At 47.7% G+C, this 22,451-nt stretch overlaps 1 protein-coding gene across 3 annotated transcripts in view; it reads right to left on the bottom strand.

Moving 5' to 3' along the window:
- Hk1 (hexokinase 1) overlaps positions 1–22,451 on the bottom strand; it is a 61,883-nt gene that overhangs the window by 23,995 nt on the left and 15,437 nt on the right. For 2 of the 3 annotated variants that reach the window (XM_042696322.1, XM_042696321.1), the window contains exons 2-4: positions 12,186–12,348; positions 3,773–3,921; positions 643–762 (exon numbers count right to left, since the gene is read on the bottom strand). In XM_042696322.1, coding sequence (XP_042552256.1) covers positions 643–762; positions 3,773–3,921; positions 12,186–12,348 — 432 coding nt within the window. Of the gene's footprint in view, positions 1–642; positions 763–3,772; positions 3,922–12,185; positions 12,349–20,260; positions 20,267–22,451 lie in introns of all 3 variants that reach the window. The other variant, XM_042696323.1, reaches the window with a different exon arrangement.

Below are 22,451 nucleotides of genomic sequence, written 5' to 3'. Positions count from 1 at the left end.
ATGTTCAAACAGCCTGGTCAACACAGTAAACTGTTAAAATTCCAAATATGAGACTAATCACAGATGTGTGTGTGTGTGTGTGTGTGTGTGTGTGTGTGTGTGTGTGTTTAAAAGGCATGGCCTGCATCTGTCTGCATCTGTTCCTCTGTGTTTTGGCAGCTCTCTGCGATACAAAACAAGGGCTTCAGAGGAGGTATGAGTACATCCTTGCTGAGCAGATAAACACTATCAAACAAGAAGATGTTGAAGCAAGGCCTCACTGGGGACCGGCACATGCTCTGGAGAAGGTGGCGTGACCCCTGAGGGGAGGAGGGTCCTGCGTAGACTCCCAGTCACCAGAGTATACAGCTCTTTCAAGATCACTTTTACACTGTCTGCATCATCACTGAACCTCATGCGTTTTCCTTCACCTGCTTGCACTAATAAGCAGTCCCCCGTACCCCTACCATGATCCGTCTCCACATACTCATCAGCAAATTGAAAGAAAAAAAATGAATGACATCCAGTATGACAGGCTCTTTTCTAAGAATATCACACACATGGACCATCCAGTAAACAAGGAAAAGTGGTGGAGAAAGAGGTTCACTAGCATTTCTACCCTAGGTGGCAAGGTAGCACTCAACAGCCCCCGGTCATCCTTACCTCGTCTATTTTAGATTGTCGACAAGGGAAAGAAAATGTGAACCCCACAGGTAAATTCTTGTCCTTGATCTTTCTTTTCTCCATGAACTCGCCCAGGCACTCAGCAACATGATCGAATAGCTGGGAAGAGCAAGAGAGCACAGTCAGATGGGAGAAAGGAGACCTGGCATGTCAACTGGAAAATGTCCACAAAGAAAGGAGCACATCTCCCTGAGAGACCCACCTCCCATCATGCCCAGAGACCCTGTCTGACATGTGATAGACCCTGTCTATGTGCCTGGCAGAGATGAGCCACCATGGGGCAGCATAGCTGTTGGGAAGCATCTCAAACCCTCAGAAGGAAATGGTCTTTCAGTGGTCTATGTGTCATCAGGCGCTGGAAAAATTATAAACAATGGAAAAAAATCAGTGCATCTCTCCATGACACACTGCCCATGGGTCTCCATTGACCACCTAGGTGCAGCCATCTGGCTCCTCCTCTAAATTCTGCTCCCTCTTAATTCCCAGACCCTGGCCCACTGCTGCGATGAGACAATCTTTAGACTATCACATTTTTAAGTCTTTTGCAAAAGAATAATATACACAACACCAAAAAAAAAAAAATCACACATCCTAAGGTCACTGGATTCCCACCTATGTTACCAGCACCCATATCAAGAAACCCAAAGGGAGCTGGGGGTACAGCTCAATGGTAGAGCACTTGTCTAACATATACAAGGCCAGCCAGATTTGTGGGCCCACAGTCATTATCCTTGACTTCTAACCCCAGGATTGATTAGTTCTGCCTGTTTGCCTCATTTCCATATGGAAATGAGGCAGGGTATGCTCTTTGGTGTCTGAGTGTTTGTCTTTGTGGACTGTTCACAAAGTATTGTCCACAATACCACTGAACACGGTATTTCTGATGTGGAAACACCGTATCAGGAATATATGCTTGCTTCACAACACATGACATGTGATTCATTAGGGGTGTAGACATCTTAGAAACCCACTAGACAGAGCCCAGAACATAATCCCATAGCTTCTGCATGAAAAATGCCCTTGGATGACCGGCCATCTTCAGTGACACTGACACAGAGCTACTCAGAGCCCAGGCAAGGGCAGCCAAAGTCACCCCAGCAGTGCAGTCCAAGCTCCCACACGAGGCCATCTTCCTTACAGGTCTTCTTGCACAGGCCTCCTTGGCAAGGAGCTGTAGCTTATTATGGCCACCCTTAGCTTTCCAGTACTCCTGACCCAGCTTTCAGGTTGGACTCTGGTGCCAGGATAAAGGGAAATCTGGTCACCTTTTATGTAGGAACCTCATCCTGAGTCACTATTAAGGCAGATTATGGCATTGCTGATAGGAGATATGCCGGTGCTCCCTGGAAGAGCTAAGCTTCCTGTGACCTATTTCACATTGATAAAAACCCATTACTAAGTCGCTCTGCACCCTTCCCCCCACCATCTGTACCGGACACTCCAGGCACCCTTGCTGCAGGCCAGCCAGAAGGAAAGGAGGAGGGCTGCTGGAAAGGCAGGGAAATATCCAGGGTTGGCAGGTGCAGAGTCACAAGGTCCCGGGACCCAGAGCCTGGATCCAAGCCAAACACAGCTCTCCACAGCACTCTGCTAAGAATTTCTGAGTATTTCCCATAATGCAGCTACAAACCAGCCCAAGGAGGCAGGAAGCCACCCCTCGGCTGACCCAGGACTGGCTAGAAGGGCCACCAACTGCAGCCTCATGCACATGTCAGTCCAGCGACATCTGCTCACAGTGGCCCAGGAAGAGCCACCCAACAAGTGATACCCATTTCAGTGGCTGCGTATAAAGTAACTGACCTGCAGTAGACAGTGTCTCCTTTCATGATCCCTGTGGTCTAAAAAGCTCTGATCCCAAACCCCAGGGAGAAAGTTCAAGACCACAACTGGTCCTCATTGACTCTTGGACAAAGAAAGGCTGGGTGGTCTGGTCCAGGTCCCACCTAAACTAACTTCAAAAACAGTTCCAGGAGCCACCCACACTAACAAGAACAAAGAGGCAGCCAGAAGTGAAGCTTCCTGGGTTTCACCTCCAAGTCCATCCCAGAACCAAGGGGCTCTCCAGAGATCTCAGCTGTGAACCTTGGACATGTTCTCCCCACAGAAAACATCTGGCAAGCTCTCAATGGTTACCCTGCACTGCAGCACCAACACCGGGTAGGAACAGCCTAGAGAGAGGCAAAGGCCCATGAACAGGCTCAAGGAACCTACAGATAACTGAAAATAAGGAGAGTTGCAAAAATTCTGGTCACAGGGGCTGGGAAGGTGGCTCAGTGGTAGAGCGCTTGCCTTGCATGCCTGAGGCCCTGGGTTCGATTCCTCAGCACCACATAAGAAGAAAAAAAAGCCGGAAGTGGCGCTGTGGCTCAAGTGGTAGAGTGCTAGCCTTGAGCTGAAGAGCTGAGGGACAGTGCCCAGGCCCAGAGTTCAAGCCCCACGACCGGATCCAAAAAAACAAAACAAAAAAAAAAAAAAAATTCTAGTCACAGGGTCCTGAGGAGATAGAGACTCACCACTCACAACCAGACAGGCCCTTCCTGGATATGCCCAAGGAAGGACAGGGCTCCTGCCTTGAAGACCCAGGTGAGGAATGAATGAGAGAGTGGATGAGCCAGCCTCAGGTACAGGGGTAAGATGAGAGAACCGTCATTTCCAAAGCATAATTTGCTTTCTCTACTTGCCAAGAATCCATAGCAAGGAGCCCCAATACCCAAGCTGTGAACCTTACCTGTGTCCAACAAGGCTACAGCCTCTCCACAGGGCAAGAACATTTCTACCCAATGGCTGTGCTAAACACTGTGCTAGGGAACCCACACAAATCTTCTAGCCAAGCGCCTCCCTCCCAGCTCCTTCACCCTGCCCTACTCCCATCCCATCAGTTTACCCAGACATTGGACAGCTTTTCAGGCACAAGCTAGACCTACCCTTCTACCCAGGAGTCACATACATACATATATACATACATACATACATACATACATACATACGTGTGTGTGTGCACTATGCTAGACTCCATTAAACTATGAGAGGGACTCAGAGCACCAGTGATTGGCAGTCTGGTCCCCAAAATGCCCCAGATGACACCCACCTGAAGGACACAGGGACCTACCTGGCTTCCACTGCCATGCACAATGTTCTCTGGAGTGTCGAAAGCCTCAGACTCCATGTGAACATTCTGGTTCTTCTCATGATTCACTTGCACCCTCAGAATTCGGAAGGAAGATCCACCAAGATCCAAGGCTATGAAATCTCCTTTTTCTGCAGAGGGATACAACAAATGTCACACCAGACTTAAATATCAGGAGGGGAACACATGCCAGGCCACTCCTGGTCTGTCTCTACCCGCAGAACAGGAATCATGTGACCATCCAAGCCCTGTCCTGTAAGAAGTAGGCAGAGAAGCTCTACCTAGCCAGTGAACTGAGATAGGAAGGGCTTCAAGCAACCAACATCCCAGCTTCCAGCAGAGGAAGCAATACAAAGATTCACCTCTTCTTCCTCTAATTTCTCACCCCATTTCAAAGCCAGCACTCCTGTATCCACAGAAAATCACACAGGATTTCACTCAGAGACAATATTACACCTGAGGTATGCCCTGGGGTCCTTCCAGGTGGCTACGCTAGCCCATTAAGTTGTTTTTTCATGATGTGCTAACAGAAAATCCGCATCATACCCCCTTTTAGGTGTTAAGTACATTTACCATGTTGAGCAACCATCATGACTTATTTCCAAAAGTTTTCACCAACCCAACAGAAACCCACGAAGCATTAAGCCATAATTCCCACAGCCCCGCCCCGCCCTGGCAGCCGGCATTCCACTTGCTGTCTCTGCATCTTGCCTGGATATCTTCTAGATATTTTATGGATAGAGTCAGACACTGGTTAGTTAGCTTTTTGCCTTCATGACTGGCTTCTTTCACTTCATAAGATGGTTTTAAAGTTCATCCACATTGTAATATATGCTAGCATTTTCATTCATATTTGTGTCCAGATACTACTATGCCTGGATATGGTGGTTTCTATTTCTCTGTTCACCTGCTGCTGGGCACAGGCTGTTGCCCCACTTGGCTATTCTAAGCAATGCTCTCGTGAGCACTGGCTCACAGGGTTCTGTGGGGGCATGTTTTCATTTATCTTGGCTACAGCTACCTAGGAGGAGAACTTCTATGTCAAATGCTAAAGCATGTTTAGCTTGAGGAGAAATTGCCCTGTATTCCAAAGCGGCTGTACCACTTTCCATCCCTCCAGTTTCTCAACATCTTCCAGAATCACCGGCAACTGTCGTTTATTTCCACTTGCATTTCTCTGAAGACTAATGGTATTATTCAGCAGCTTTGCTCCTGTTTACTAGCCATTCAGACACCTAATCACTTATTCAGATCCTTTGCTCACTTAAAAATTAATTGAAGCAAATGTACTCATTACCTTACTCATGTAACTGTAACCCCTCTGTACAGTATCTTTATAATAAAAAATATATAATAAAAAATTGATTGAAGCCAGGCACCAGTGGTTCACGCCTGTAATCCTAGCTACTCAGGAGGCTGAGATCTGAGGCTCACAGTTCAAAGCCAGCCCAGGCAGGAAAGTCCATGAAACTCTTATCTCCAATAAACTACCAGAAAACCGGAAGTGGCACTGTGGCTCAACTGGTAGAGCACTAGCCTTGAGCTGAAGAGCTGAGGGACAGCGCTCAGTTCAAGCCCCATGACCGACCAAAAAAAAAAAAAAAAGTAATAATAATTGAGCTGGTGCCGGGCACTGGTGGCTTACACCTGTAATTCTAGATACTGAGGAAGCTGAGATCTGAGAATCAGGTTCAAAGCCAGGCTGGACAGGAAAGTCCGTGAGACTCTTCTCTAATTCACCAAAGTGCCAGAAGTAGAACATTTGGCTCAAGTGGTAGAATGCTAGCCTTGAGCAGAAAAACCTCAGGGACAGCTCCCAGGTCCTGAGTTCAAGCCCCAGTACTGGCATAATTTTTTGTCCTTGTTGTTTTAGCCAGTCTGGTTTCCTTGAGCTTTCTGAAACAATTTTTAATGTAATGATTGATTTTTGTTCACAAAAATTTATACACAGCTCACCATGCTTGAAGTTGATTAATCTGAAGTTGAAAAATAGCATGAGAAAAAGCTATTCATAAGCGTGAGGTGACAGAGGCTAGGAGGGCCAGTCAGTATCCCTGTCCAGAGAGAGCAGAAAGGGCTTACCAACCCTGGTCAAGAAAGAAGTAAATTGTGAAAGGTCAGGCTGCACCTCTGCAAGACACAGAGCCTGACAATTATCCAGTGGTAGAGAAGTAAACTACAATCCCTGCTGCACAGAGATCAGGAAGGGATCTGGCTTTAGTGTTCTCATCCCGTTCTCCAGTACTCCTTTGTAAACAGGCATAGATCCATGGGGTCAGAGCAGGAAGGGTGATTGTCATGAGATGCCAGAACAAAAAGAAAGACTAGAAGCTTTGCACACCTTCAAATGAGGGCCAATGGATTTGAGGGCCTCAACAGGCCCTAATGACATCCCATCCCAAGTGATGCACAGTGCCAAGGGGTGTCTCTCTCAGCCCCTGACCCTTCTCCTGCTACGACCCTGGCTCTATCAGAAGGTGTGTTTTGCGGTTGCTGAAAAGAAACCACACCTCTTTTGAAAAATCACTCAGCCTAGGAAACACTGGGAAAATATTAACTTACCTCCTCAGTTTATGGGTAAAGGAAGCACCAACCAAACCAGTCATACCTGTGGCCAGGCCAAGGCAATGCCTTCCTTCTCTCCAACTTGCAAACACCCTGATTCTCATTATGTTGTACATGTGTATTTCTTATCCTCCATAGCTGAGTGATAAGCAACCTGGAGCCAGGACGATTTCACCTGTTATCTCCCTCCGCTCTGCTCCTCACAGCACAGGGTCCTGCAGACCCCAGGCAAGCACAGTGACTAAAACGGGCTACAGGAGGGCAGCCTCATCTGTCCCACAGCCTGGTCACTGGGTAAAGGACACCAAGCTAACACTTGCCTTTTGGTAAATTCCATGGGATGTGTAGCAGTCAAGTAAGAACACGAAAGCCATGATTCTCCACAGCTTCCCAAGGTAATAGAAAAGTGGACATTTAAAAAAATCTCTTCAGCTCATATCCTTCCTGTTTTTCACCCATGAGGCTGGGGTGGAGCTGGCCCTGCCCCAGTTGCACAGGTACCAAGGTGTGACCCAGGCTCACGTTCTCAGCTATGCTGATTGGTTTAAGATGGACACATACCCAAGTTAATCAGTCATGGTTCTGCAAGGACCAACGCTAAGGCTGGGACACTAGCCAAAGGGGAAGATATGAGCCCCTTGCCCAACTATGTCCACCATTATAAGGGGAGAAGATGTGGACTGCGAATGAAGCCAAGACAAGGACTGTGGGGTTGAGCCAAAGAGACAGAGACAGAGAAGTTCCTGGACAAAGAAGCCAGCTGACAAATCAGACAACCTAGATTCCCCTACTCACCCCACCCCACTTTTGTTGTTGTTTTGGTTAGAGTTTGGTTTAGTTCAGCTACAATCAGAAGGTTCCCAAGTTTAATATTGTTTTTAAGGAAGGAATATCCCAAAATGCCCTAGTCTCTCTAACAAGAGGAATCTATCATCCCCCTTTATCTCTCAGTTCAGTTCCCTAAGTCACAGTGAAGGAGTATAGTCATTCCATGGTAGAGGAACCAAATCTACAGCCTGAGGGCTCACCCCACTTTATGTGGAATAGAGGGGAGAGAATCTGACTTGGCTTCCCCTTTTCGCTGCTTCCTCCTCCAACAGCCAATGAATTCCAGAAGCCTGCATCCTTACTGCTAGTCTTACACAAAGCAGGTGGACAGAGGAAAAGACCTTCCCAAGGAACTCATACAAAGTCACTTACTAAACTTCAATAAGGACAACAATGACAGGACCCAAACACTCTCTTTCGACCCTGATGACAGCTCTGTGAACAGCAGCCATTACATACAGCTTAGACAGAGAAAGGGAGGCTCAGGGAAGTGATTTCGCCAGAGTCATTCAGAGACGGAGGGACAGCACCAGAGACTCAGTCAGGCTTCTCGACTTTTACTTTATTGTGTTTTGTTTGCCTTTTGACTTTAAGCCTCTTTTCTATAGCATTAACTTGCTCTTCAAATCTTGGTCTCAGACCTGCCTTTCTGCCTTCTGCTTGCTCCTTCTCCTCACATTTCCCATTTTCACTGAAGCCAGAAGAGCCACTCTTCACGCCTCATTAAGCACCACACCTGGAAAGCCTGGAGATTCTCTACATCCTAATGACAGCCATTATTAAGAGCAAATGATAGAAAACAAACACAGGGACAGATGTCTCTCCAGTCCAGGGCTGTGCTGGAATACAGTGCAAACACAGATCATGCCTTCATCAAGCACCTCTCTGCCAAAGACATTCTTTCCCTCTTGTCTGCAAGCCAGACCTGATGAGAACAGCCATCCACAACCCACCTAGAACACAGACAAGCAGATTTCACAGGTGGAGACAACTTACAAAATGATCCAACTCTCCTTCCAGACAGGAAACCTGACATACCCCAAAGGCCCCAAAAGAAAAATCTTTTTTCCTTTGGTTGGAATGTCTATGACCATACCATGCCCAACGTGGTAGGGTATGCCTGCAATCCAAGAGACTGACTTAGACAAGAGGATCTAAAACTTGGGATTAAGCAATACACTTTCTCAAAATAATAATAATAACAACAATAATAATAATAATAATAATATACTGTGAAATTTATGTAATCACTTAATTTTAATAAAGAAATTAAAAATAATGATAATGATAAAAGAAAAAGAAAAAAATCAATGAGCACAAAACTATAAATCATTTTGCTTTGCATGAAAAAGAGATGGCATATCAAAAGATTCCAGGAAGTATTCCTCTTTCAGAAATATCATGCTATGAACTATGAAAGAGAAGCAAAGAACAATTCAACAGTATGCACCCTTAAAAAAAGTGAATTAGGGCTAGGAATGTGGCTTAGTGGTAGAGTGTTTGTCTAACACACATGAAGCCCTGGGTTCGATTCCTCAGTACCACATAAACAGAAAAAGCCAGAAGTGGTATTGTGGCTCAAGTGGTAGAGTGCTAGCCTTGAGCAAAAGAGGTTCAGGGATAGTGTCCAGGCCCTGAGTTCAAGACACAGGACTGGAAAAAAAAAAAAGGTGAATAATCCAGCCAGACACCAGTGGCCCACACCTGTAATCCTAGCTACTCAGGAGGCTGAGATCTGAGGATCAAGTGTTGAAGCTAATCCAGGCAGTAAAGTTTGTGAGACTCTTATCTCCAATTAACTACCAAAAAAGCTGAAGTAGAGCTGTGGCTCAAGTGGTACAGCACTAGCCTTGAGTATAAGCCTAAGAATTGGCACAAAAGGAAAAAAAAATAATCAAAATAAATTATGTAACTTGAAGGCAGGGACAGGAGGGGAAAAAGGGTGAGAACAAAGGAAGGGATAACACTGACCAAGAAGTATTATACTCATAACCTCATTTATGGAATTATAACTCCTTTGTACAACTACATAATAGTAAGAATAATCTAGCTAGCATCCACAATACCCTTATTGATGAATAAGAGGAAGAAAGAAAAACAGGGAGGGCAAAACCTACTTCAAGAAACTGTCCATTAAAACAGGTTCCAAGGGGAAAAAAAAAATAATTAAAAATGAGCTGGCACGTATTAGAAGGTGTGGTTTTATCAGGTGGGTTTTTTTAAATCAGGTATATTTTTCTGAAATCTTTCTGAAAAGTCAGCAGTTTGAAAATTCTGAGTCCAGGGTCAGTGGGCAAGAAAGGGAAGGTGGGCTTCTCCCAGGAGGAAGGCTTCCCTTCCTTCCAGGCCAGGGAAGCTCTCATCCTCAGTGGTTTGGGATTACCACTCATTCTGTGGCTAATTACAGAAGAGTGATTAACATTTCAAAAAAAGGAACGGTATCACAGACTTCCTACTAAAGAGACCCAGGAAGTTCCGGGAGAACAGAGGAGCCTGGGACCTCAGGAGAGGATGCAGAGGAGGGCCTCACTTCCCTACGGGCCAGGGATAGGAAGGGGTCCTTGGAGCCTGTATCAATGCCTCGGTGCCAGTAGGGACCACTGCACCTGGAATGTAGCCCCAGGGCACATGAACAGAGCCCACCTAGAAATATCAGGAACTGTCAACAGAGAGAAAGGCTATGGGTGGGTTTCCAGTTGTAGTGTTGTCTCCTCAAAGGTCCATGGAGGTCGTGACCCCTCATAAATGTAACCTTGTTTGGAAATGGGCTCTGCAGAAGGGATCATCTCCTCTCCATGACTGGCATCTATGACAAATCACAAGGTCCCACTCTCCTGTGCACTGAAGGCTCCCGTGGGCTGGAGCTTTGGTTCACCCCCTCCTGTTCTCCTCCTGCTGTGGTTTATAACGCTGGTCAGTGCTTCTAAAAGGTCTTAATAGTTGGCGCTATCCACTTGGCAGGAGTCAGGCTCAAAGGAGGCCCAGGCTGCTGGTTCCCAGTCCACAATCTATATTAGGTTTCCCAAGATGGACCTACGTGTGCTATTATCACATTGAAGACACCATGGATTGTGACACACCGCTATCTGATATAATATTAACAAACACAAGCCAGGCAAGGTAGAGCATGTCTGTGATCCCAGCCAGAGCTGGAGGATCAGACCCTATCTCAAAAACAAAATACAAACCAAAGGGCTGGGAGCATGGGAGAGTGGTAGAACACTTCAGTAGCAGTGTTTCAAGCCCCAAGTTCCAGAAATGCTGCCAATGACAATTATGAGACTGCTATGTAAAATTGTGGATTTCAGAGATATTTATTTAAATTTTAAAAAGCAATAGGGTTTCCAAATATAACAAATGATACTGAGCAGAAAAAGTTATGCCAACTTCAACAGGTCCGGTCATATTTTAAGACCTTCAAACCCTGGAAATGGTTAATGGAAAGAGTGAAGAGAGCATCCTCTGCTGACCTAGGGTCTTGGAGGAGAACTAACAGGAAGGCAGAATTCAAGAGGAAAGACAAAGAGGTGGCTCCTCCACCGCTTCCTCCTCTCTCCCCATGGCTGGCCACACAGCACCAGGTGCCTGCTGGGATCAGGTATCCTTCAGAGCCCCACCCCAGCAGGTGCTCTCCTGGGCAGGTTCTCTCTGGGAACTGCACCCAACACCTTCCCTCCCTCCCCACTCTCTTCCCACACAGTGATATATGTGGGAAAGAGTGAGACTTAACTCAGGGGTCTCCACTCCCCAGCCACAGGCACAGGAACACCCAGGGCCCAGCACACTCCCATCATCTGTTAGCCAGAACCCCTTCAGCACTATTTCAAAGCTAAACTGCTATTAACCAACTCAAAGTAATGAAAGAGCAGAGGTCCTCTACAGAGGCCCAGGCTACAGAAGCCTAGGCCTGTGCCTAAAGTGAGACCCATCAGCAGAGCTGGGAGTAAACAGCACACACTGTTCATCAGCAACTCTCACTTGGGACTTCCAAGGTCAGTCTCAGAGCTCTCCCCTCTGTGAGCAGTCCGCATACACCCTGCACAGTACTTACTTATCCTCTAACAACAGCAGCTGCACCAGCTACCCTAGTGTCCATGTATAAGCAGCTTTGAACAGGAGCCTCTTAGACAAGACTGAACTGAGGCCTCCAGAGCAGGGAAGAAACAGAACATGAAGGCCATACTCACAGGCATGTGCTCAGAACATCACTTCCTCATAACTTCATCCCCCCACACCAGGCATCAGGTGAGCCCCAGCCTAGAGGAGAGAGCAGATTGCGGGGAATTCCTGTGCAGGTGCCGAGCTGGGGCGGGCACGGCATCCACCTCTGCCAATTAATGACTATGGATTTAGCTGAGCAGGAATGGCTTCCACTGAGCAGGCCAAGCCCACAGCCTCCTGTCCTCCACAAGTCCAAGTGCAGGTCAGATGTGGGGTACTGACGATCCTCAGGGGGTCTCTCAGCATCCCAAGTCACATGGATGCAGAGTGAATTCTACCTTCCCTCTCTCCTGTAAGATTACTTTGATTTGTTCAAATGAGGACTTGAATCCAGCCCAGCTGAATCCAAAGCCCATCTGGCTAGAACTGTTCCTGATCAGAATCCTGAAAAGAGGGGCTCTCTGATGGAGAGATTCTTCTAAAACAACGCCTGATTTGTTCTAGAGACATAGGAGCAGTCCAGTCCACGTGGTATTTACAAATCCTCAAACACTAAACCTTCAACATGTCATAAGCTATCACAGAGCCCAGCTCATGAGGGCAGGTCAGCCTTTTTAATATGGTGTCCCCATGTCTGGCACATGGGAGATGTTTCACAGACCTCTGACAGATGGATGGAGGTATGGATCAATCAATGGGTGGATCAATTCATGGACAAATGGAGAGAAAAACGGATGGGTGGATGGATGGATCGATGGAAGGATGGATGGATGGATGGATCTATGAACACACAGAAGTTGGAAGGATGATTTCACACAACATTCAGCCTCAAGAGACTCACCTGAACCATCAGGAATAGACCTTACAAAGGTTGGCAACATCTTGACAGTAGCTGTTGGATTAAAATCTCGGGAGAGGCCATTCTGCATCTCCTTCTTGAAGCGAGTCATAATATCTATCAGAGTTTCGTCGGAAAGCCTCATGGCATAGAGATACTTGTCAATCTGGGGAAAGGATGAGAAGGAAGGAGAGTGAGGCTGAGATGTACGAAGGTCATTCAGCTCAAGCCTGGCTGGCGTAAGACAAGGCAGAGGGGAAACCCGCCTGCCCAGGACAACCCAGCTCCTGCCAGCACTGTAAACACCTATGCCAGCGGATCACATGATGGGATGTCACTAGCCTAACATCAGTCATGATGCCCAGAGAAACCTTACAAATGCTCTGGTTCCAGTTACCTCACAGTATATGGCCTGTACACGCCAAGGTGTTATCCGCCCCTGGGATAGATATTACATGAAGACAGGCCACGATGGAGTAGGCAGAACCCCTCCAGCTGCTTTCCCTGTGAGAGGTGGCTGACTCACCTTCACGTGGGCAGCACTGCCACAGAGGTTAAGAATGAATGAGGGCTCTGAGTCAGCCAGCTGGGTTCAAATCCCAGCTCCAGTTCTTAATAGCTGCGCCAGTCTCAAGTTTCCAAAACCAAAAACACTGAGATGACAAGGAAGGCCTAAGTTAGAGGGTATTGTTAAGCTCAAATGAGACAGACAAGCACTCAGAACATAGTAAGTGCTCAATTAACACCAGCTAGTGTGAGGCAGTGGTGCTGGCAGGTTTCCTTGGGCATAACTTCTAGATATAGTGGCTATAGGGCAGAACCTTCACGGTACATGAGGTGGCAGATCAACAGCAGAGACCTTCACTCACCTTTACAATGCATGGTCACAGCCATAGCCCCCATGGCCCTAGGTGGGGCCTGTGCACTAGCTCCAACCTTTCCATGCATACCATGCTGTTCCCTCAACACCACCAACCAACCTGCTCCTGGTCCCCAGGTTCCCAAACTACAAACCACAGGCCCCCAGACCGTCACTAATTGTTCTTTCTTCAGAGTATCTTCCCCACATAATCCCTCACAAGTGAATGAAAAGCCAAGCACAGGAGATCCGCTTTGAAGCCAGCCTGGTCAGGAAAGTCTGTGAGACTCTCATCTCCAATGAACCACCAAAAAGTCAGAGAAGTGGAGCTGTGGCTCAAGTGATAGAATGCTAGCCTTGAGGGGCTGGGAAGGTGGCTCAGTGGTAGAGCGCTTGCCTTGCATGCATGAGGCCCTGGGTTCGATTCCTCAGCAACACATGCAGAAAAAGAAAAAAGCCGGAAGTGGCGCTGTGGCTCAAGTGGCAGAGTGCTAGCCTTGAGCTGAAGAGCTGAGGGACAGCGCCCAGGCCCAGAGTTCAGACCCCACGACCGGACCCAAAAAAAGAAAAAAGAATGCTAGCCATGAGCAGTAACATCTCAGGGGCAGCACTGAGGCTCTGAGTTCAAGCCTAGGACTGGCACAAAACAAAAATAAAACAGAATTTAAAGACATTCAAGTGACTGGGCTGCAGATGAGCCAGCCTTCCCGGGCACTATCCCTCAGCACCTCTGCACCGTCAGCTTGTCACGCCACAGTGTCTGTGCATCACTCGCCCCCAACCCCCTCTCAGTGCCGGCCAGGAAGCCCCGCCCACCAAGGCTGCCAGCAGACACAGGCAGATTTATGAGCCAGCAAGGTGGAAAAGACCTTGATGCTGATTTGCTCCTGAGACCCACATCTCACGCTTGCTGTTCAGGGTGACTGGAATGTCCCGATGGGAGGACACAGGGTGCTCAGGCCCTGCGGATCTCTGGCCTCATGGATAAGCACCGCGCTGGCAGGAGTCTGCCAGTCCTCTATGCCAATAGAAAGCCCGCTTCCACTCCCAGCTACTTCCCAGCCACCTTTTCCTTTTCACCTTGCAACAAAGCAACATGGAAGACAACCAGAAAGCACAGGAATGGATTAGAAACTTCCAGAAGTATAACTCTGGGAATAGACAAGGTGTTCTCCGCTAAGGCTGGCAGCACCAATGCCAGCACAGTGCCTTTAGTCTGGAGGCATCAATGTAACAGAAGTACGCCAGGGCAGTCCTGGAGAGACATGTCAGAGCATTCAGGCACACGCAGGAGCAGGTGTGCTGGGAGGAACAAGTGTGAAGAAGAAGAATGTTTGCACTCCAGAGAAATAACTTCCGCATGGATCAAAGAAGACAGTACAAGAAATGAGACAACCAGAAAGACTGTGAAGACCTACAGCATGGACTGGGGGCATGGCAATTAAAAAATTAAAATCATGTCTGTCATGTCCTAGCTACTCAGGAGGCAGAGATCTGAGGATGGTGGTTCAAAGTCAGCCAGGGTAGGAAAGTCCATAAGACTCCTATCTCTAATTTACCACCAAAAAGCCAGAAGTGGAAGTATGGCTCAAGTGGTAGAGTGAAAAAGCTTTGAGTGAAAAGGTTCAGCGACAGTGCCCAGGCCCTGAGTACTGGCAGAGGAGGGGAAAGGAGGGGAGGGGAGGGGAGGGAAAAGGAAAGGAGGAAAGTCAGTATGGTCTGAGTATAGACCTGTTGTCCCCTCTGCCTTCAGGTAAATGTCCAGCCCAGGAAATGAAAGTTTGCATCTCACCCCATCGCTGCCACAGAGGAGCAATTCATATAATGCTGACTGCCAGAAGACTGCTTTATACTTACACATGCTTTATATATGTTTCACATATATAACAAGTGTTTCCACATCATTTAAAGGAGATAGTCTTTTTTCATTAATTTTTATTGTGAAAATACCATACAGAGGGGTTATAATTACATGAGCAAGGTAATGAGTACATTTCTTATCAAGCATTGTTCTTAACCCCAACTTTACAGATTCAGAGACTGAGGCTACAAGAAGCTGAGGGATGAGTTCAAAGCACATAGCCAGGGGAGCGAGGTCTAAAGCCTAAGGCTTGTCTGTACAATCCTGGGGAAGGCAGGTCCTCCTCTACTCTACAAAGGGCTGATCTAAAGCAAGCTCAGATGAAGAGGAAGGTTTTCCTCAGATGAAGAGGAACTTCTAGAAAAGGTGGTGCTCTCTGAAGCTCCAGAGTCCCCCTTACCCCCGCCCCCACCTCCTAGGGAACAGTATAAGGAGAGGCTGTCCTCTTCCCTGCTCAGCTCAGGTACATTGAGACACGAGACACACAGGGTACAAACCCTCTATGGAGAGACACAGGAACTGGGGCTGAAAGTGCAACTGGCATGGAGCTAGAACTGAAGCTAAGCCTCATGGAGCTCACGAGGAGGTAACAAAGCCTTTTCCTTTTTCCTTTTATTTCTTGGCAGTACTAGGCCTTGAACTCAGGGCCCTATATTTGCAAGGCAGGCACTCTTACAGCTGAGCCACACCTCCAGCCCAAGCGGGGTTTCTTGTCACTGGTCCTCAGTAGGTCAGCAGGGAAGAATGAACCATGCAGGCTCAGGGGTCAGCTGGACAGAGGAGCCATCAACCCCCAGGTACCTGGCTGCAGTGCCCAGCAGGCATTCCCTGGCACAGGCCTCAACACACATGAGCCCAAAGGGCTGCGGCCTTTTGGGGGCCCAGAAGCATCAGTACTGGAGAAAAGCCATCAAGGCAACCTGAAGAAAACTCCCAGGAACCAGAGGAGGACCTTGTACTTGGGCACAAGGCCTATTCCCTCTTCAGACCAGTCCTGCCTGCCATCACTCTGACACATTTGCTCTGGAGCCTGCAAGAAATCCAGCAGAAGCCAGCATGATGGTGCATGCCTGTGATCCCAGCATGCAGGATCAGAGGTAGGAGGATCATGGATCAAGGCCAGACTGGGCTACATCAGGAGACTTTGCTTTAAACAAAAAGGAAGGATGAACAAAAAACTCAGTAGGAAGGGCTGGCTAAGGGCCCCAGGGGTTTGTCCTTTTCAATCTCTGTCCTCACCATAGCATGTCCAGATGCTCTCTGTCTTCCCTCCCCTTCCCTTCCTTCCTCCCCACCCCCCCAACACACACACACCATCTTATCACTGCTCTTAGGGTCCTGGCTGTCTCTCATTCTCTGCTGCCCACAAAGTCCTTCCTGTCCCCCCAATCCCACCTTACATTTGGCAGCAGGGTAGCCCCTGCTCTGGACTTCTAAGGCAGGAGCCAGGATGGGAACCCCTGGCCATCAAATGCTCCCTCTGGAAGATAGTGCCTGGCACCAGTATGAGGCACAAGCAGCCAGGCTGTCAGGGAAATGGGCACCTCCTGCCAGCTCAGGACCTGCAGCTCCTGCCCGAACCTGACGACCACCTCCCATCCAGCCTCCAGGGCCACCTCTTCCTGCCCCTGTGGGAAAAGCCCTGCCTGTGAGGGGAGAGCCACCCCGGCCGCACAGAGCCAGCATCTTTCCCAATACTGGTCACACTGTCATCCCCAGTAGTCCTTCTGTGGGGCTGAGGGAGCCTGGAAGCTCAGCAGCTCCCACAGCTGGGCTCAAGCCGAGACAGCACAGCCTCGCCAAGCCCCTGGCAGTACGAGCCAGCAGCCGGGCACGGGGCCCCATCACAAACATGGTCATGCCTGACCCCAGCCCCACCTCCTCTCCCAAAAAGCACGCGCATGCACGCGCGCGCGCACACACACACACACACACACACACACACACACACACACAAAACAAATTCAAGGCTGGACATGCCTAAGTGAGCAGGCTGGCTGTGGCAGGACAACGGTCACTACTGGCAACGGGACATTTTCACCTCCTAAGAAGGGGGCAGGGCCATGGAAAATTTCACTCCCTCTCCCATTCACTTTCCCCTGAATGAAGAATGAAGCAGAGGCCAGGCACTGATGGCCCACCCCTGAAATCTTAGCTACTCAGGAGGCCTAGATCTGAAGATCGCAGATCAAAGCCAACTCAGGCAGAACAGTCCATTAAGACTTAATCTCCAATTAACCAAAAAGCCCCAGTGGAGCTGTGGCTTGAGTGGCAGAACATGCTAGCCTTGAGCACAAAGCTCAGGGACAGCACTCAGACCCAGGGTTCAAGCCCTAGGAGCACTAAAATTTTAAAATAAAAATTTTTTAAAAATGAGGCAGAGTCAGGAGGATGACATATACCTATAATCCCAGCACTGAGGAGATTAAGGTAGGGGATCAGGAGTTCAAGGCCAGTTCATGGCTCTGTCTTTAAAAAAAAAAAGGATGAGGCAGATCAACCAGCAGGACTAAAGCTGCTCAGAACATGCCTTTAAAATGAACTGGCCAGGGCCATGGCCAGTGGACCACATTTGTAAGCCCAGATATATGGAAGACAGAGAGCAGAGGATCACAGTTCAAGGCCTGCTTTAAAAATTGATCTGAAGGTGGGAATGTGGCTTCGTGGTAGAGTGCTTGCCTAACATGCATGAAGTCCTGGGTTCAGTTCCTCAGTACCACATACACAGAAAAGGCCAGAAGTGGCACTGTGGCTCAGGTGGTAGAGTGCTAGCCTTGAGCAAAAGAAGCTCAGGGACAGTTGCCCAGGCCTTAAGTTCAAGCCCCAAGACTGACAGAACAAAACAAAAAGAATTGATCTGAGAAGTTAGGAGAGGGGATGAACGAGAGGGATTAAGGGGATGAGTCTGCTAAAGGTATATTGTGTGCAGATATGGATATGTCCAAATAAACCCCCCCTTGCACAACTAGTTGATATCAATTTTAAAACGTGGAAAAAAATAAAACTTGTAACTGCAAGAAAAGGAAATTGGCAACCAACAAGCCACATATGGTAGTAGCACACACCTATCATGCCCAGCTACATGTTAGCTAATGGCACACCATGGTAGGAGAATACTGGCTTGAGGCCAGCCCAGGCAAAAAGCAAGAGACTCTCTTGAAAAGTAACTAAAGCAAAAAGAGCTGCGGGTATGGCTCAAAAGTGACAAACAGCCAATTTAACAAGGACAAGAGGCCCCAAGTTCAAAATTTCAGTACCACCTAAAAATGTTTCAGTAAAAATACAATGATCTTTCCAAAGCAAGATACTTTACTTGCAAAGGCAACTGGAGAGCTGGCAGTAAAGGGGGAGGAGGATGTTACCTAACGCCTAGGGTGGAGATTTCAACATTACCTTCACTTCCCTTTCCTAAGGAGAATGGCTGGGGACAGAAGGGGTTGCTGCTGAGTGATACATTAGCAGGGGCTGTCTGCTGCCCCCAGCCAGGACTTACACCCTCGTCATTTCCGTACACTTCATAGCAAAGCACGAAATGAGCCAAACACCAACTGCCAGACATGAAGCCACACTTCAACATTGGGGCCTTTTCTCCACTCAGTATAATGCTGAGAAATAGGAAGGAAAAATGTCATCATCTCCATTTTGTGGGAAAGGAAATCGAGACCAGTGACTCATACAAAGTCACATGGTTTAAACAAGGCACAGAGTCTAGAGTCCAGGTCTTAAAACCTGTCATTTGGAGCTTCTGCTTAAGCACATCCATTCTCTCTCATGCGTTGGAAAGAATGAGAACTGTAGACAAAGAGAGCTGCATTCAAATCCAAGATCTGCCATGCATGGGACTTTCGATACTCTCTGGGCCTTGCATTCCTCTTCTAAGATGAGGATATATCACCTGCACCTAAAAGGTTTATAACGTGACAAGAACAAAGTGAGCCTCAAGTAGCACTTGTTTCCCTCATGCTCCACTGACACTTGGGTATGACTGGGGAATTCCTGGTAAATACATAACTTTAAAAGGTACCTGTGACAAATGCTAAGGAGCTGGATACCTGTAATTCCAGTTACTAGGAGGTAGAAGCAGGAGGATGGATGTTAAGTTTGGGGATAACAAGGGTAAAAAGACTCTTGAGAACCTGACTCAAAAATAAATAAAGTGAAAGGGCTGGGCAGTGGCTCAAATGTTAGAGCCCCTGCATAGTAGAATCAGGCCCTGGGTTCAATCCCCAGTAGCAAGTAGGTGCACACATGCATGCATGCATGCACACACACACACACAAACTGATTCATTTATTTTCCAAATGGTTTTAGAGCCAGTGTGGTGGCACACACCTATAATCCCAGTACATGGAAGGTTTAGGTAAGAGACCAGGAGTTCAAAGCCAGCCTAGGCGACATAGTAAGACCTTGATTCAAAATAATAGTAATTACTATTACCATTTTTAGTTTTTATTTTAGAAATATTCAAACAGGGCTAGGTGTGTCGCAGAGTGCTTTCCTAGCAAATATGACGTGCTGGGTTCAATTCCCAGGATCACAAAAATTAACCACAAAAAATAAAGTACACATGAATGCAAAACATTAAAAAGTTTTCCTCCAAGCTCCAGAAAATGAGAGACAGACAGACAGACAGACAGACAGACAGACAGACAGACAGAGACAAGAGACAGACGAATGATACACAGAAACAGAGTTTTCCATCCTAGGATCATTTTCCTACCTAACAAACATTCAAACATTCTGACAGGTATCAGTGTGGGTTTTTTTGGTTTGCTTTTTGGTTTGCGTTTTTGTTTTGTTTTTTTACTTCCCACCCCCATCCTAACCCTCCAGGCTTGGTGCCAGACTCTGAAGGTGAAACCAGGAAGTGAACTAAAAAAGCAGTTAAGCTCCCTTCCACTTTCCTACTTTTTCTTTTCTTTTCTTTTTTTTTGTCGGTCGTGGGGCTTGAACTCTGGGCTTGGGCACTTTTGAGTGCTCTACCGCTTAAGCCACAGAGCCACCTCAGTTTTCTAGTGGTTTATTGGAGATAAGGGTCTCACAGAGTTTCCTGCCCGGGCTGGCTTTGAACCATGATCCTCAGATCCCGGCCTCCTGAGTAGTTAGGATTACAAGCATGAGCCATGGATGCCTGGCTTTTCCTACTTTTATATGCTAAGACAAGGATGAGGAAATCTAAACCCTGCCTCCTCTTTTGGAATGGTAAAAAGCTAAGAACCTCAACAAATGGGTAGAGATGGAAAGGTGAGATGCTTATCCCAGAAAAGAAAGCCCTAAAACCCATCTATGGTTTCATGCCAGCTCAGACGCATCTCTGTATTTTAGAATAATAAGTAGCCCATCCAGGCCAGGCAGAACCACAGTCTAAGGGCTGGGGGTGGCCACACCTCAGACCTGATGCATTCTCCCAGCATGAAGACCACAGAGAAGAGCCCCTATTTAAAATTTTAACTCCCATTTCTTGCATGGGGAGCAGGAAATATTTCTCTTTTTCCACATCTCCCTACTTTCCCCTGTAATATTAAAATAAATACTTGATAAAACTTTCACCTTTGAGCCGGGCGCTGGTGGCTCACGCCTGTAATCCTAGCTACTCAGTCTGAGATCTGAGGATCGCGGTTCAAAGCCAGCCCGGGCAGGAAAGACTGTGAGACTCCTATCTCCAATGAACCACCAGAAAACTGGAAGTGGCGCTGTAGCTCAAGTGGTAGAGCTCTCGCCTTGAGCTGAAGAGCTGAGGGACAGCGCCCAGGCCCAGAGTTCAAGCCCCACGACCGACAAAAAAAAAAAAACTTTCACCTTTGAGATTCTCCTTGTGAGACACTCTGAAATGCTATTGACTTGTGGCTCAAGGACTTGTAGTTCTGCACAGAACATGGGAAGCTGAGGGAAGCCCTCAGCCATCCTCCTCTGGTGACCTTGTAATGCTATGGCTCTTTCTCTCAAAGCCACATCCAAACTGACCTTGTGCTGAGCACACACTCCACTCCACCCAACCCCTCCTCTCCTAATCCCTGAGACATTGATGTTACTACAGAGCACTCAGCTGGCCCCAGCTGATTTCTTTTCTGATCGTGCATGGCCCATACTTCTGCTCTGATAGAAGTATAGGCACACAAGGGCTGCGCTTTCTGTCCTTTGTGTGCTCTCAAGCCCTGGGGATGGTGCCACATGGTGACTCTCCGCTGGGCGGGGTAGCTCCTCTGCTGGGCAGGAGGCCTCTGATGGCACCTAACCCAGGGACGTTTCACAGGGTTTGCTGGCTCAGATAAGGCTTAGGAATTCCTCTGCCCCTAACAGCCAACACTTTAGTGCCATCTCTAGCACCTCTGAGGTGTATTTCTTCCTCTCAAAACATCTCCCTTGCTGGCTGAGGCCTGAGGGACACTAGAGGCTGATTAGGAGGCTCCTGTTCCTGCTCAAGCTTCCCAAAAACTGCTGAAATACTGCAGATCACAGAGGAAACGTGCTTGGGAAAAACCAATTCCACTGTAGACTCTCCTCAGTGCAAAAGCACCAAAGAAGAAACAAATATGCAAAAATACCTGAATCCCTTGAGGTATGCCAGCCTCCCGCACTACTTTCCTATTGCTCAACACATCTGAACTGCAGGTTTGGTTTTAATGGTTACGGACTGAGCCTCAAAGACTGTTTATGCAACTTTGTTTACTCATAACAAATCAGGAAGAAAACAAAGCTCCCCATTCATATGTGTGTGTGTGTCTGTCTGTCTGTATTAGGCTTGAACTTAGGACGTGGGCACCATCCCTTAGCTTTTCCACTCAAGGCTAGTGCTCTACCACTTGAGCCACAACTCCACTTCTGGCTTTTTGCTGATTAATTAGAAGCAAAAGTCTCACAGACTTTCCTGCCCAGGCTAGAGTAAAACTATACTCCTCAGATCTCAGCCTCCTGAGTAAGTTAGGATTACAGTTGTGAGCCACTGACATCTGCTTTACGATCCCTATTCTTAAGTGAAGAGTCCCTATTTTTTAGAGGGAAACTTCACAAACCTTCACCTGTATCTGGTGATAAAGCCATAAGGAATGTGTGACCAGGTCCATACTGGGCACCTAGTCCCATTCAAAATCTACACAGATGGTAAGGTACCATCTACACAGATGGTAATGACTTCACCTTATATAGAAGCCCAGACTTTACATACAATCAAGCAAAATTGTCCCAATCGCCTAGCAAGCAGGACAGCATGGGCTTCCAACTCCAAACTCAGTGCTCCTTCCCTTATTCCCCAGTCTCCTCCAGCCAGGAGGACCAGAGTAAGGCTCTGAGGTCAGGCCCAAGGTTCTCCAGGTGACCTTGGCACCAGTAAGGAGCTCCCAGGCTGGTGACAGTAGTCTATCCATGCCTAGGAAAAAAACTGTCACAATGAGCTGGATAAAACTATAAAAGGCTAGCAGTGCCCTGGAGGGCACACACACAGCAGCCCTAGAATGTGGCAGGGCAGGAAAAACAGGCTCGATCCCCAGCCTGCAGTGTGTTGGCTCCAAAGAGGACCAGCCCACAATCCCCAGTGTCCTAGGCGAAAATG

The sequence above is a fragment of the Dipodomys spectabilis genome, unplaced genomic scaffold (assembly GCF_019054845.1).
Source record: "Dipodomys spectabilis isolate Male_0828 unplaced genomic scaffold, ASM1905484v1 ptg000207l, whole genome shotgun sequence".
Taxonomy (NCBI): Eukaryota; Metazoa; Chordata; class Mammalia; order Rodentia; family Heteromyidae; genus Dipodomys; species Dipodomys spectabilis.
The sequence above is the reverse complement of the archived record's forward strand: the minus strand, read 5'-3'. Positions and strand labels throughout refer to the sequence as shown.